At 38.8% G+C, this 13,941-nt stretch overlaps 2 protein-coding genes across 3 annotated transcripts; one reads left to right on the top strand and one right to left on the bottom strand.

The window, feature by feature from the left end:
- Positions 1-631: 631 nt before the first annotated feature.
- On the top strand, positions 632-10,662 carry LOC112528736 (coilin-like). Of its 2 annotated transcripts, XM_025139776.1 has the most exons (15): positions 632-987; positions 1,944-2,008; positions 2,095-2,343; positions 3,281-3,490; positions 3,747-3,813; positions 4,311-4,388; positions 4,488-4,559; positions 4,641-4,764; positions 6,054-6,085; positions 6,856-7,050; positions 7,363-7,434; positions 7,546-7,677; positions 7,862-8,039; positions 9,894-9,931; positions 10,038-10,198. In XM_025139776.1, the coding sequence occupies exons 1-15, from the start codon at positions 790-792 to the stop codon at positions 10,107-10,109; spliced, it is 1,782 nt and encodes a 593-aa protein (XP_024995544.1). In that variant the 5' UTR covers positions 632-789; the 3' UTR covers positions 10,110-10,198. The 2 variants fall into 2 exon arrangements, with proteins under 2 accessions (XP_024995544.1, XP_024995543.1); XM_025139775.1 differs by having other exon boundaries at positions 9,894-10,662.
- Positions 10,663-10,718: 56 nt separating this feature from the next.
- Positions 10,719-13,796, bottom strand: LOC112528735 (protein-tyrosine-phosphatase MKP1-like). Its single transcript, XM_025139774.1, has 2 exons — positions 11,171-13,796; positions 10,719-11,083 (listed from the first exon to the last, which is right to left on the bottom strand). The coding sequence occupies exons 1-2, from the start codon at positions 13,325-13,327 to the stop codon at positions 10,994-10,996; spliced, it is 2,247 nt and encodes a 748-aa protein (XP_024995542.1). The 5' UTR covers positions 13,328-13,796; the 3' UTR covers positions 10,719-10,993.
- Between the last annotated feature and the right edge of the window lie 145 nt (positions 13,797-13,941).

Below are 13,941 nucleotides of genomic sequence, written 5' to 3'. Positions count from 1 at the left end.
CCTCTTAAAATTCAGAAGTGAATTCAGACTTCAGACTTCAGCACCTCTTAAAAAACAAACGCCACCATAGTTTCCCTGCACTTTTTTTAGTTAACCAAATGATAGCGTATCTTATCTCTTAAATATTCTTACATTAATTAAGGGTACGTTTGGAAAGAAGACAAATTAAATACAAACTAATCTCAACTGTCTATCTAATTTAATGAATATCTAGTTTCATAAATATTCAAATGTTACATAATATAAAATATTGATCATAATTAATAAATTTCAATCATCTTCTATAAATATTTAAATTATAATAAATGAATTTTTATCATTATCATAAATATTTTAATTGATTGGTTTGTAATCGTCCTATGTTAGGTATTTGATTTGTCTTTTATCTAGAAATTAGTTGTCTATCGTCTAAAATAATATATTTATTTTAAGAAAAATAAAATAAAATAAAATACGGACTATTTTGAGAAGGAGAAAATTATCAAAATAAATACAAAATTACGAAAAACATATCTAAAATCGCGATTATTTGAGAAGGAAGGACTATCTTATATACGATGTCGTATCTACAGCCACGTTGATGGTATATAGAGTCATCAATCACCATCTCTTGACTCTCCGAGACTGATTTACGGTGGTGGGGTTTTAGAGCGCGGAGGAGCACGGCAGTTGTCTCTCCATCAACGCTTTGTCCAAATTCCGTCAAAACATATATTTTCTTCTATCTCGATCGCTGATCGCTCGCTCTCACTCAGCGTACGAACCGAGTGTGTGTTGTCTGCATGTAAAATGGAGACGCCATCGTTACGGGTTCGTCTGGTGTTCGAAGATCGTTCTATTCTTAGCAAAACGCAGCGATCGGATGGGATGGACCATAGCTGGTTTCTCCTCAAATCACAACAACATCGAACAATCTCCGACGTCTGTACTCATCTTCTCCACATTTTCAAACTTCGTCGCTCTTGCCCTAATGGCATCCTCCTCTCTGTAACGCTCTTTCGCTCCTCTTCTTTTATGTCGTAATGTATACACTGAAACCCTAATTTTTATCCAAGACGCAGAGCAGATAAGGGCTGCATTAGTGCATTTTTTTCTTTCTTTCCAAATGCTAATTTTCTTGCATAAGATTACTGCTAAAATTTGTAGGTCGGTACCTTTTATTCTTTTGTTGTTATCAACACATGCAAATAATCGTGTTGTTTCAAACGGTGATTTAATTATTTATTTTACTTCGATACCATGAAATGAACCTGTTAAAAGAGCAACGGTGTTCGATCTTGTCACTCTCTCTGTTCCAAAAACGAGGCAGCTTTAGATTTAGGAGTTTTCACTTTTCAAACGTGAATTTAACAAGGATGTACGTTTTTTGGATTTTGTTACTGAAAACTATTCTATTTGTGTTTCTTGTTAAAATAATCATTATAAATATCGTGTTCTGCTTGATAGTTTTTTAGAGTCATGTAATCTTGAAGTTGAAATTCAACTATTCATTAAAGTGTAACCCTTTCTTCTAAAAGAGTGGGTGTTAGCTAATCATGTGAACCGTTTTTAGTGCCAACGAGATCTGTTTGTAGTGCACGTGAGTTCTAATTATGGCGTTCTTCGTTAACATGAATGTGAGGTTCTCTTAGATGGTTCCAGTGGTTGTTGTAGCTCTTTATACTTAAACACTGTGAAAAGGTAAAGAATATGAAAACTAGGATAATCATTCTACCCAAATTGGCCCCAGTTTTATTGCCCTATTATATGTTGTTCTTGTGGGTATATATTTGATTTTATTTAGTACATTACTAATTTACCTTTTTCTAGTTATTGGGATGGCCTATAATAAGTAATTTGGATTGAGTGTTGAGTTGTTGCCTAGAATAAGTAAAGTTCAGGTTTATTACCCTATTCTGGTTATGTGTACCTGTTGTATAAGTAGCTGCTTTTTCTCCTTGCAGATGGATGGCTTTGTATTACCATCTTTTGAATCAACTGAAATGTTGAAGGATAAGGAAATTATTTGGTCAGTTAATTTTTTTGGTTTCATATTACTATCTTTGTGAATCTGTAACCATATATTTAACAAGCGGGCATCTTTTTGTTGTTCAGTGTGAGAAAGAAAGGTGGGGATGCAGTAGAGGCGGCAGATGCAGGCAATTTGCTTGACAAGGTTGAAGTTGATGGGCTGGATTCTGAAGATGATGGGTTGCTACTTTTAGCAAATGATACATTCGATAAGGAAACTGGAGAATATCAAAGTGAATCTGAGGAGGTCGATGAAGAACAGTTGCAAGATGAAGCTTCACCTGACGCAGTTTCTAATAAAAGAAAAGCCTCCATGAAACTTCAGAACTCGACGTACGTCCTATCTTATGTACCCTTTATCTTGTTATGGGTTTATACTACAGTGAGGCCTTTCTGGTGTGGAATTATATAATATATATGCTAGTTGAGACGTTTGTAGACATTTTTAGCAATAAGAGGATTTTCGGAGGGTAAAAGGATCAGAGTCTAAGTGGGAGCGAATGTGAAAATATGTGCGAGGGAACATCTTCGGATGCCAAGTACCCTACCAGAACAAGTTGATGTTGAGAATGTTGCCGAGGTAAATTTGGCGTTTATGGAGATGGCAGGAATCAAAGTGGGTAAACTTGTATTAGTATTTTTCTAATTCCAAAAGATCTTCTACATGACTCTCAGAATTATTTCTCAATATAGCAAAGCCACTTATCCACTGGGCAAGGTGCATTGCAAGCAGGTCTGATACCTGCTACTTGAACAATAACCTAGGCGACCCCAAAAGGATGTAATAGAGCACCGGACGTAGTGGTTTCTATCTAACCCTGCAAATACTAGAATTGGTTTACTTTGAATGTCCTTTGGTGTGAGATCTGGGTTCGGGGGATCTCTACACTGGGAAGTGGGGGTTCCCTGGATATGTTTGGTACGACTTATGAAATCTGATCTTAATCTCTAGTTGACCTTAACAGTGTGTCAGTGTGTCATTTAATTTAGAACTTAGTTGCAAGAGGTCTCTATACCACAGGGCGTGCTTGGCTTTATTAACTGAAAGGTCTCTACAGATTCCTGAAGTCTGTCTAGAATCTCTCTGGATGTTTCTTGGAAGGAGATCTTAACAAGAGGCAAACTAAAATGTAATCACGATCACACAAATGGACCATCTGGGACTTGCTTATGGCCTTAAATAAATAAAGCCTGCTTTGTAAAGGTTCCTATTTAGCTTTACTCTCAGATCTGTTTCTGTATGTCACTTGTTTGCTTTTGTGAATCATAGGAAGAAAAGGCGCCGTTTGGGGGTGTTGGATGATGCAGAAGATGAGGCTGATGCAGAGGAAATTGACAATGTTAATATTGATACATCTCATTCCAGGAAGATCAGCAGGAAGGGGAAGCTACCAAATCGCAACAGTAAACCAAATGAGGAGACTAACAGAAGTGCTGCAACAAGTAACAAAAAAGTTAAATCTCCTTCCATTGTGAAACGGTAATAATGATATCATTACCATTATTGCACATACGTTTTTAAAATCCTTTTGCTATCTAGGTTTGTCGTGTTTCTCAATGTCAACATATGATGTTATATCTTAGTTGTGGTTGGGGGATGCCTCACCCCTCTAGAGATAGAGAGGAGGAAGGAACATGTGAACACCCAAACAGAAAGTGAGAAAGGATGGAGCAGCGAGATGTACTTTCTTGTTCTCTGTTTCAGTAATTTATTTTTAGTTATCCATGTTTTATAGGAGTGAACAGCTTCAACAAAATATTGAAGAGGTCAATCAAGTGTCTACTGCTCCTGGGGCAAAAAAGGTATGTAATACTGATGCATCACATATGATTTATGAGATTTCATGGTAAACTAGTGGTCTATTAGCCATCACTGTTTGCATGACACCCCTCTGTGTCAGAAAGATAACAGGAAAATGAATCATGTACCATTTGTTATGTGATTGTGATGAAAGCCTAAGGGTCGTAAATTGCTGTTGTGGTTTATATTTGTGTGTCAGTTTGTGCATGTGTGTTTATGTAACAATGGTGGCAAGAGTTCCAATTAAACTGTTGGTTGCTTAAGGTATTCTGTCATTAATATTTTACCAAGCAGCAGAACTTATATTGTCATGTGATTCTAAAGCATTAATATAAGTGATGGTTTATGCTTAGTAATAGGAAAACTTCTTAAAATAGTTCTGATGATAAACATAAGAGTTGGGTTCATATACATATATTCAAACTGGTAACCACTTACGAAATAAACTTAGCTATCATAAATGTTTGTGGCACATTAACTTGTTGGAGCTAATTGTTAGATCCCTAGTAGAAGTGCTAGACGGAAAAAGGCCAAGAGAGAATGGATGAAAGAACTAGCTAAAATCTCGAAGAAGAAGGTATTTGTTTGTTAAATTTTGTGAAAGAATGTCCAAAAAAGTCAAAGTTTCATCTGTAGTCCAGACTCATATCCATTTTTCGCAATCTTGAATTTGCAGCCATATTCTTATTCAAAGCCTGAAGTAACTAAAGCTGAAAACGAAGAGGCTAATGGTCGACCGAAGGGATTAGTAAGTAACTAATTGTGAACCAAAGTCCAAACTTCCTGCACTCTGAAGTACCATATTCATTGACAAATTTTCAATTTGCAGCTCCACTGGAAACAGGCTCCTAATAAGTCTGTGCATAAGAATACAATAGACCAAGATGCGGGTACTGGTGTCGTTTCCATTGTAACCAGGCCAGGACATATTCGATTTGAACCTCTTGATGAAGGTATATGATATCCTGTACCCTAAGTATGCGTATTAAATAGTCTTCTTCACCATGTTCTAGTTGCTGGCAAATAAATTGAGCTGTATATTCTATGATATGGTAGCTCGATTACAATTATAATTTCTCTAAATGTTAGACGGAGATGATAATCATTTAATTCCCCATTCTTATTACTCTTCGTCTCATCACATGCATAGAAAGAATAAAATACCATTCGTAGGCCGGATGAGATGTGGTAGGAGTAGGAAGCAAAAGCGAGCAATACTCACTAGGCCTCTTTTTTACTTCTTAGCTTCATTCTTTATTTTTTATGGCTGCGTCAATAGGTAACTATGTTTTCGACTTGACCAAAACCAAGTTGAATGTTTGCCGTCCACTTATATTTTCTTCCCTGTAATAGTTTTTCCATGTGTTTCTTTCCTTCTATGTACGTGGCATCAATTGTTTTTGAGAATATAATCAGTATAAACATATCTGGTTGGTTTATCGAAAGTTAAGCACTCACTTATTTCTAGCAGTGCACAAACATTTTTTCCATCTTGCTTCAGGTACATGATAACTATTCTTGCTTCAGAATACTCGGGTTTTCTGTTAACTAAAAATCTATATTATGGGAAGCAAAATAAAGTCTACAATAGCTTTGTCCTCTTTGTTTTTATCTTTTTCTTTTATGCTCCATATTCGTTGCTTTTATGTCCATTGATGATCACCTACTACCATTTTCTTTTGCACTTTTCACCCTTACTTAAATCTGCTCCCTGGAGACCAAGAAGAGTAGTGTTTTTCATATGTGCAGATGCATCTGTTGTTTTCCTTCTTGCTATATCTAAAGTAGGTAACTAAAGGATAGAAGTTCCTCTGAAATGAACTACAAACCGACTTCTTGCTTTTAATGAAGATAGCAGTCTTTTAATTTTTATTAATCAAAAGCCAATTCTAATCTGTACTTCCTACTCTTTCTTCTGCTCTCCCTTTGTCCTGTGGAGACGGAGGAGCAAGAATGGAGGGAGAATGATATTGGTTTACTTTATTGTTGTTGGAGTCGCTAATATATTATCTTAGCAGAATCGCTCTTTATCCTTGTTGTTGGATGTGCCACTTAAAATTTACGTCAAGTCTAATCCCACAAGTAGCCATGAAGTCGAAGTTGAACATAGTTTTGAAAGAGACATGGTCGAACTTTGACCCTTATTCTTGTAGCTTGTGATTATTTACCTATTAATTTTTCCAGGTTGGAGTTATTTGTGTCTTTGCAGAGTGCTAATTTTCATTGTCTTTGTTTCATGCAGATCAAACACCAAAACAGACTAGAGTATCAAATGTACGTTTCCCGTTCTTGGAGAAAACTCTTGATAAGCTGTGAATAATATCCCATGTCTAGTAGTTCTGTATTGAATGCATTGGGGATTTGTGGACTACAACTTTTTACATCGATAACTAAAATGAGTAATAATAATACCAAAATACCCTACCAAAAGGTACACAAACAGATCCTAACTACTTGTTTATTTGAAAGAGATGCATAGCAACTTAAACCCAAATTTTAGACATACCCAACTGGCCAACCCCAACTACTAGATAATTGTACTCTTACTTCCCCTCAAATTGTGATCATGGCATCTGTTATTTGAATGCAACTTTTGATTCGCATGCAGCTTCATTTGGTTGCATTTGTCTCTTTTAAAAGACATGTTGTTAAACCTGATAATTTTGTATACTCCCAATTAGTGTACTATGTACGTACTTTATTTTAAATAGCTTGATTAGGAATTCTACCAAGAAGCAAAACTATAGATACTTAGGAGGATATAGACCTTTACTTCTTAAACACATTACAGGAAATTGGGGTCTAGATTATGAAATAGAAAAGAACTATCTGTACTAGTCTGATAATATAATTAGTCATATTTTTCCTCACATTCTGAGGTTTTCATTTCCTTACATGTAAAGTAGCACAACTGCATCATTTCGCAGTTCGCACCAGTATATGATCATATATAGCTATACCGTCGTATAATTTGCTAATTTTAACTTACTAGTCTTTTGGTTTTAATTTTTTTTCATACCATGAACTTCTAAGTCATGCTTCAGGAAACTTTAATGTGGAATGGTAGTAGCAGCAAGAGAAAAGGTAAAAAGTGGAGTACAGAAAGGTTCTCAGCTTCTCGAAGGAATGATTCTAAAAGAATCAATAAAGAAGCCTTCAAAATGTTGTTTACGGATGCACAAGTACCTGTAATTGACCCTAATGATTTTGACAAGCTTCCTCCTTGTTGCTCACCAAAGGTCTCTCTCTTTCTCTCTCTATGGCAGCCCCCCTCCCTCCACACACACATACAAATGCATCCTTATGCGCACACAGTGAACTTATGCTTGCACAGATGTTTGGTTTCTTCTGCTAGCGAGGTTATCAGAGTTAGTTAATGGTGCACATGTATATTCTTTTTATTACTTTGACTTTTTACAATAACGATTCCCGTTTCCAAGTTCCTACCTGGAGATCCTACAAACCATTTGTTTATTTGCTTACTTGACATTTGTTTCACCTCACCATATGAACCATAGCTTTTTTCAGCTAGTATTTCTTATAATTCGCAGGAAGGTGATGTGATTGCATACCGTCTGCTTGAGTTATCTTCTTCATGGATCCCTGAATTTTCATCCTTCCGGGTAATTTTCTTCTCAGAAACAATATTCCTCGAGGCATCTATATATACATTCGAGCCCTTGCTATATGCTCTTTCTTTTCTTTTGTGGGTAAAATATCAACTTACATCACAGGTTGGGAGAATATCATATTACGATGCCAGGGATATTGTTTTGATTCCAGTGCCAGAATATCCTATTGCTTCAGATAAGATTAATGAGGATGGACCCAATGACTCTCTTTATGGAGAAGATGGTACTTTAGAGGTAGTTAAAAGCTTTCAGCATGCACTAGTTCTCTCTATTTCTCTCTTCTGCACTGTTTATTCTGTTTTTGTGGTTCCTTCCTAATTTGGTTCCCGGAATCTTGCTTATTGAAACATTTGGCTTTGCACATGAAGTGACAATGCTTTTTACTGTATGGATAACTGTGAACATGTTTTTTGTGCAGATCAATTATTCAGCTCTTGTTGATGTCCGCAATCTCAAGCAATATGATCCAGATGCTATAGAAGCAGTCAGTAATGGTGTTAATCAAACTCTCATGAGTGATGACAAGAATGATGCAGAAAAGATGGTGTCTAACAGTAATGACAACAATATGAACCTCTCAAAAGACTCCAATCCTGGTATATTTTGTAACTTGGTGCTTGAATACACTTCTGCCTCCTATATCATTCATGGTACTTTTAAACCCATTCTAGTGGCATGCGCATCGCATGTAAAACTTCCAGCATGCAACAATATTCTAAAGGAAGAATAGCAAAAGCTCACCCTAGTGACCCTAGCAAGTTCACTGGTGGCTTTCACTAGTATCGTTCAACTAGTGTTTGTGGTTGTGGTGCAGTGTTCTTTTCTGCATGACTAAACATCACTAGGGAGGAGCAAACAACCTTAAAACACCAAGTATGTTTTAAAGGCGAATTGAGGCTACATTAAGTTTCATATGCATCATGGTTTATTGAGTAAACCTTACTGCAAGGGATGTATATGCCAATGGTGTACACTTGCTTCATGCTAGGTTCAACAGCCAACCATATAAAACAAATTGCCTTAATAATATTTCAAGCAGATATAGCGAGTGTACCAAAATCTCACAGCAAATTACCGCAAGCACCGTATGATGGACTATTAATGATATCAACTTTTGCCAACCTTTTCTCCTGGTAAGGTGAGGGAATCAACAGATTTAGATATATGCTTAAGAGGAGTTACTAACCTGATGAGTGGAAGAGATTAGAGGAGTAAAGAGATTGAGAGAAAAGGGGCAAGAGATCAAAGAGGTGTGTGTTAGGCTTGGACTTCATCCATTATTAGAGGTGTGTGTTAACCAGGTTGCTATTTTTCTTTCATCTGCCCACAGTGTCATCTGGCTGCTCTACCAGATGTTCTGTTGTCACGGTATGCTATATAGTTAGGCGTGGTCCGCGTGGACCTCATCCATTATTAGAGTACTTCTAAGTTCCATCATCCAGAATGTAAAGATAGCCTGGCCTTGCCATGGCAGGATCTTGCTGTTCCCCCATGTATTGTCCAAGATTTCACTAGTGTTGGCTTACAGATAAGTCTTGAAGGAATGCCATCGCCTTCAAGGCTGAGCTATCTACACATAGTTGCTTCATGAGCAAGCAAGGTGGTTCAGTGTGCCCTTAGACTCTCTTTGTGAGTGCCCCCTCGTAGGCGTGTTTGTGGTGTTCTGTTCCACTTTGGTCAAAATAGTCCCCCCACAGACTGCAGACCACTTACCCTCGCTTTGGTTAAGATTGTATTTACATCATACGGTAATAGATATATATTGTCATGGCAAGAAGTCAGACCATAGGAGAAGAATGAGAAGTTTAAAAGCAGTTCCAGTCTATCCCATTTTTGTTCTTTCTATGATTGAAGTTAAGGGTCACTTTAATTGTAGAGTTTACGCAATGCATAAAAATGGATGTATAGAGACTCAAAGGGCAGTGCTCTTGGTTAAAAAATGGCTTTGTTAGGATTTAAAAAATGAGCATATTTTATAGTAATGTTGCGTGTAGGGATCAGGATTAGACTTTTTGTAGGAGAAAATGTGATTATTTAGAGCTGTTATCCAACCATGAATGTGAACTTCAATGCTTGCTCTGAATCCATGTTTTTTTACAGTATGCTGTTGCAGTTTGCCGGCTGACTTTTGGAGGAATTGTTCATATTTAAAGTATTATTGCCTTTGCTTAATATACGCACTCCTTGGTTAAACTTGGTTTTAGTTGTTGCATATGATGTACTGCTATTATCAATCGATTTCTTTATGATTGAGGTTTCATGCTGTTTTGTTCTTAACAAAATTGGAGAAAAGCATACATTGGGGTCCTATAATTCATCAACTTTTTGATGATTGTGTGTATTCTTCATGCATATGGTAAATGCAATGACTTCTGTTGTTGTAAAAGTGAGAGTGAAATAACATGTCATATGTATTTGCATATTTTGACTATCGTATTGATGATTGGTAGGAGATGGAGAAGTAAATCCATGGGATCGGTTCAGCAAGGTAAACTCTCTGAATGCGGAGATGTCCGAACCCAATCATTCGAGTATGGTAATTACTGAAATGAACCCATGTTCATATGGTGCCGCTGGCCCACGTGTGGCTCCAGATGCTAATAACGCGGAGTCATCTGAAAAGAAAGATGAGCAGAAGGGTAGTTCTTCGGGTAATCCATGGTTAAATGCAAATAAGCAAGCACCGTCTCAAGAGAACGGAAGTTCATTGGCAGGTTGGACAGATGCAAAGCAGGCAGGGCCCTCTGAGAATGATAATGAAAAGGGAAGTTCCTGGGGACGGCCATGGTCCTCGTTTGTAATTTCGAGGGCTAGTCCCATGAAAGAACAGAACAAAGAAAATGACTGGAATAGGGGAAGTTCTCGTGGCAATGGGCAACCATGGTCACGTGGGGCTCCAAGAGGAAGAGGTCGAGGTCGTGGTTTTGGTTCTGGTCGTGGTCGTGGCAATGGCCGTGGTCGGGGTCGAGGGTGAAATGGTAACTGATGATGAGCCTATGTTTGTTTCAAGATGTGGAAGTTGTGGCTATTTTGAGGTATAAGACCCAGTGCCCTCTATATCATATTTGTGTAATGTATCTATGCAACTTAATATTATACCAATCTGGGATTTGGTTTTTAGGTTTCTTTGTACAAATGTTGATTTCTCAACATGCGGTCGAATGACTATGTTCTGCTTTTGATTTCCCAATATGTGGTCAAATGACTATTCTTCTGCCTTAAACTGCTAGTCTGTTTTTGATCTTTTACATAGAATGATGCCAACTCAAAATGATGGCTGATTAAGTCACTTGGATATAGATGGAAGTAGATTTGATACATCCCAAAAGGCGACACCTTTTGGTATTGTAAAATAACATATACAAAGGAAACGAAGTTGATTCCAGTTTCTCGAAAAGGGTTCGGTCCGCTTCACTATTAGTTTTGAATAGCTCAGAAACTGTACATGATTCCACATAATGGAAAAAATTAAACCATTTTAACACATCACACAAACAGAAGAAAACCAACTTATTTCCACTGCCTGGGATGCTTAATCGCATCAGATTCATCACTTCTCACCTTTCTCTGCTGTGTTCTGAAATGAGAAACAGTGAAGATGCTTCCATAGTTGTTCTGGTTCCTCGCCTTCTCTGACTATCTGTTATTTATGTAGAAAATATTTAGTAAACAACTTGAGGATACAGAAGATAGTTTTTGTTAAGCTTCATGGTTCAGCACATTTTACCTGAACAACAGAGCCTGTTGCCAGATCTTTTCTAACAAGGAAGTCACGACCAACCATTTGCCACTGGATATAACTGTCGTTGCAGCTATCATCATTCCCACTAATACCCGAGGCATCACGACCCACCCAAATATACAAAACATCTGGACTGTTGGTGCCCAGACTCGGATCCGTGACGTAAGCTATATACACAGCTCTGGAATCAGGAATCCCTGGGCTACCCATCTTGACTTCCTCCATAGTGGGCCACCGATAAAGAACGAAATCAGCCCTTGTACTCCCTTCTGAGGGGTGGTTTTCAGCATCAAACATAGACTCCTCATCACCGTCTGCTAAGCTCTCATCTTCAGCATCTTCCATGGTTTCATCCTCCATGGAAAATGACCAGGTTCTGACCAGGGTCTGGGGAATCTCAGCAGTAGAAGGTGAAATCTCTCTTACTTTAGAGTTAGGGTTAGGATTGAGACTGGGACTAGGATCTGAGGCCTTCAACCCAGAAGGGGAAGGCTGAGCTGATACAGATAAGTCAGACCAGTTAGATGATGTGGGTGAGAACGAAAACGAATTGGAGTAATCAGATGTTGAAGGGGAGAGTGAAGGAGATGTGTTATTATCAAATTTTCTTGAATCTTTAACAAGAAACGAAGAGAATGAGTAGGGCGACAGGCATTCAGAGTTATCATCTTCGTTTCCCTTAGAATCAGTAGTCTTAACCCAATCCCGGCTGGCTGAAATGTCCGAGAAAGAACAAGAATCCGGAGAACCACACGGAGATTCAAAGAATTCCACTTCTTTAGATGATATAATCAACTCCTTCATGACTCCGGTGGCAAACTTCTTTCTCAGTCTTTCCCAGCCACTTCGTCTAGCAGGCAGACACATCTCAGAATCGTGCCCTGAGATCGACAAAGGTGGAACCACTCCACTGTTTGCCGCCTTGTTGAAAACCCCAAAATCTATATCGTAGTCGGCGATTTTTCTTTGCCCTGCAATACCTTTATCTCCCGTTGACTGTTCTTGATCGTTCCCAAGTACATCCCAGAATTCAATCGGCTCTTTGCCTTCTCTAATGGTCAAAGCTGGGCCATTTGCTTTCTCGTAACGGATGACCTGAGATGCTGCTAATCGTGCACTCTCATACATTAGTAGATCACAATCCTTCCCTATCCACACATAAATAGCTGAAGGAACATTGACAATGAAGGCTCCACGAGAATCAAGAGCCTCTGCGTTAGGTCGAGCCAACAGTTTCGGTACAAGGTGAAGTGGTGCATACGACGAGTGTGGAGCCATACGGTACATTCTCAAAACCGAACTCGGGCTCACAGGGATCGCATGGACCCGTTTCTGACACTGCAGAAGCTGGCTAGCGAAACCCATGTTTGGATTAGTCACCCCTCTTGCTGCCTTCACTTGTTGAAACGCGTCTTCAAAGCTGTGCCCTTCCCGCCACATGATGTATGCGATAACCAAAGAGGTTGATCTCGATACCCCCTGGCAACAGTGCACAAAAACACGCCCGTTCCGCTCTCTGACATCCTCAAAGTAGTCAAAAACATCGTAGAGGATGCTCGTAATATCCTCGGACGGGCTGTCTTGAAGCCAAAGCGTCTTGTATACCAATTCGCTCTTGAAATACTCTGGACATACAAAACCAACACAGTTCAAAACATGGGTAATCCCGTTCTGTCGAAGAACATCGCGGTTCTTGGCAACGGCATCGCTTCCTAGAAACACATGATTTATGATCCTCGAGCATTCCTTGTCAAAAAAGGCAAGCTTATCTTTCTTGAATTCGAATTCTCTAGGGGGTTTCCCTAAACTCTTGTCCAAGTTCAACGGAAGAGCCGGCGGTCTGGGTCTGGCACCCGGGGTGGTGGCGGCAACATTGGGCCAAACCCCAAGATCATCGGAACCTGCCCTTGGCCACTCGTGGGCTTTTGGTCTGGAAACAGAAAGAGGTTGAAGAGGCGGCAAACATCCTCCCTTAGCTTTGGTATTCCAAAGTGATTTAGGGTTGGCAGAGGTGGATTTTGTGGGCGACCTGCCAGCAGCCCATGAAACTGAACGGGAATATATTCTCCGATTATCTCCTCCTACTCCTCCGGGTGGTGGCGGCGGCGGCTGCTGCTGAGTTTTATCTTCTTCTCCCAACATCTCAGAATACTAGATTTTTTTGAAGTAAACTCATGTGAGGATGGTTCTAGGAAAGGGCAATAAACTCATAATAATCAGTGACCTAAAACCCTTGACTGGTTCTGAAGAGAGATTGGACCAAGTAAACGAAGGGAGCAATCGTGGGGCAGATATGAAAAGAAAGATTCAGAAAAAGGGGGCGGAAATGGTTGAATGAAGACTTACTAGAAGAAAAGCGTATATGTGTAATAGGGGGTAAGTTTTTGGATTATTTCAAAGATTGAATTCGCAGAGGAAAGGGAAAGGGGGAAGGTGGTGGCCATATTTGACCGGGAAACTCAGAACCGGTCAAAGTGACAGCGTCATCGTGGAATTCTTGGATGCTATTTATTGGGGACTGCTTTACTTCAAATCTACTCTTTCGTCTTGCACACTAATAAAAACTATTTCATGTGATTTTACCCATATATACATATACATACATATATACATATATACATAGAGGAGTGATCATATGAAAACCGCCCTCATTTGTGTAAGCCGTGCAAACCACCTTCATCTGTCGATTTCATTGTTTAATCTTATGAAATTTTTTCATGAAATTGTTTAATCTTGTGAAATTGTTTCATATAATA

Source organism: Cynara cardunculus (genome assembly GCF_001531365.2).
Source record: "Cynara cardunculus var. scolymus isolate 2C chromosome LG 15, CcrdV1, whole genome shotgun sequence".
In the NCBI taxonomy this organism is placed as follows: domain Eukaryota; kingdom Viridiplantae; phylum Streptophyta; class Magnoliopsida; order Asterales; family Asteraceae; genus Cynara; species Cynara cardunculus.
Note: the sequence above shows the minus strand (reverse complement) of the source record. Positions and strands in the feature narration are given on the sequence as shown.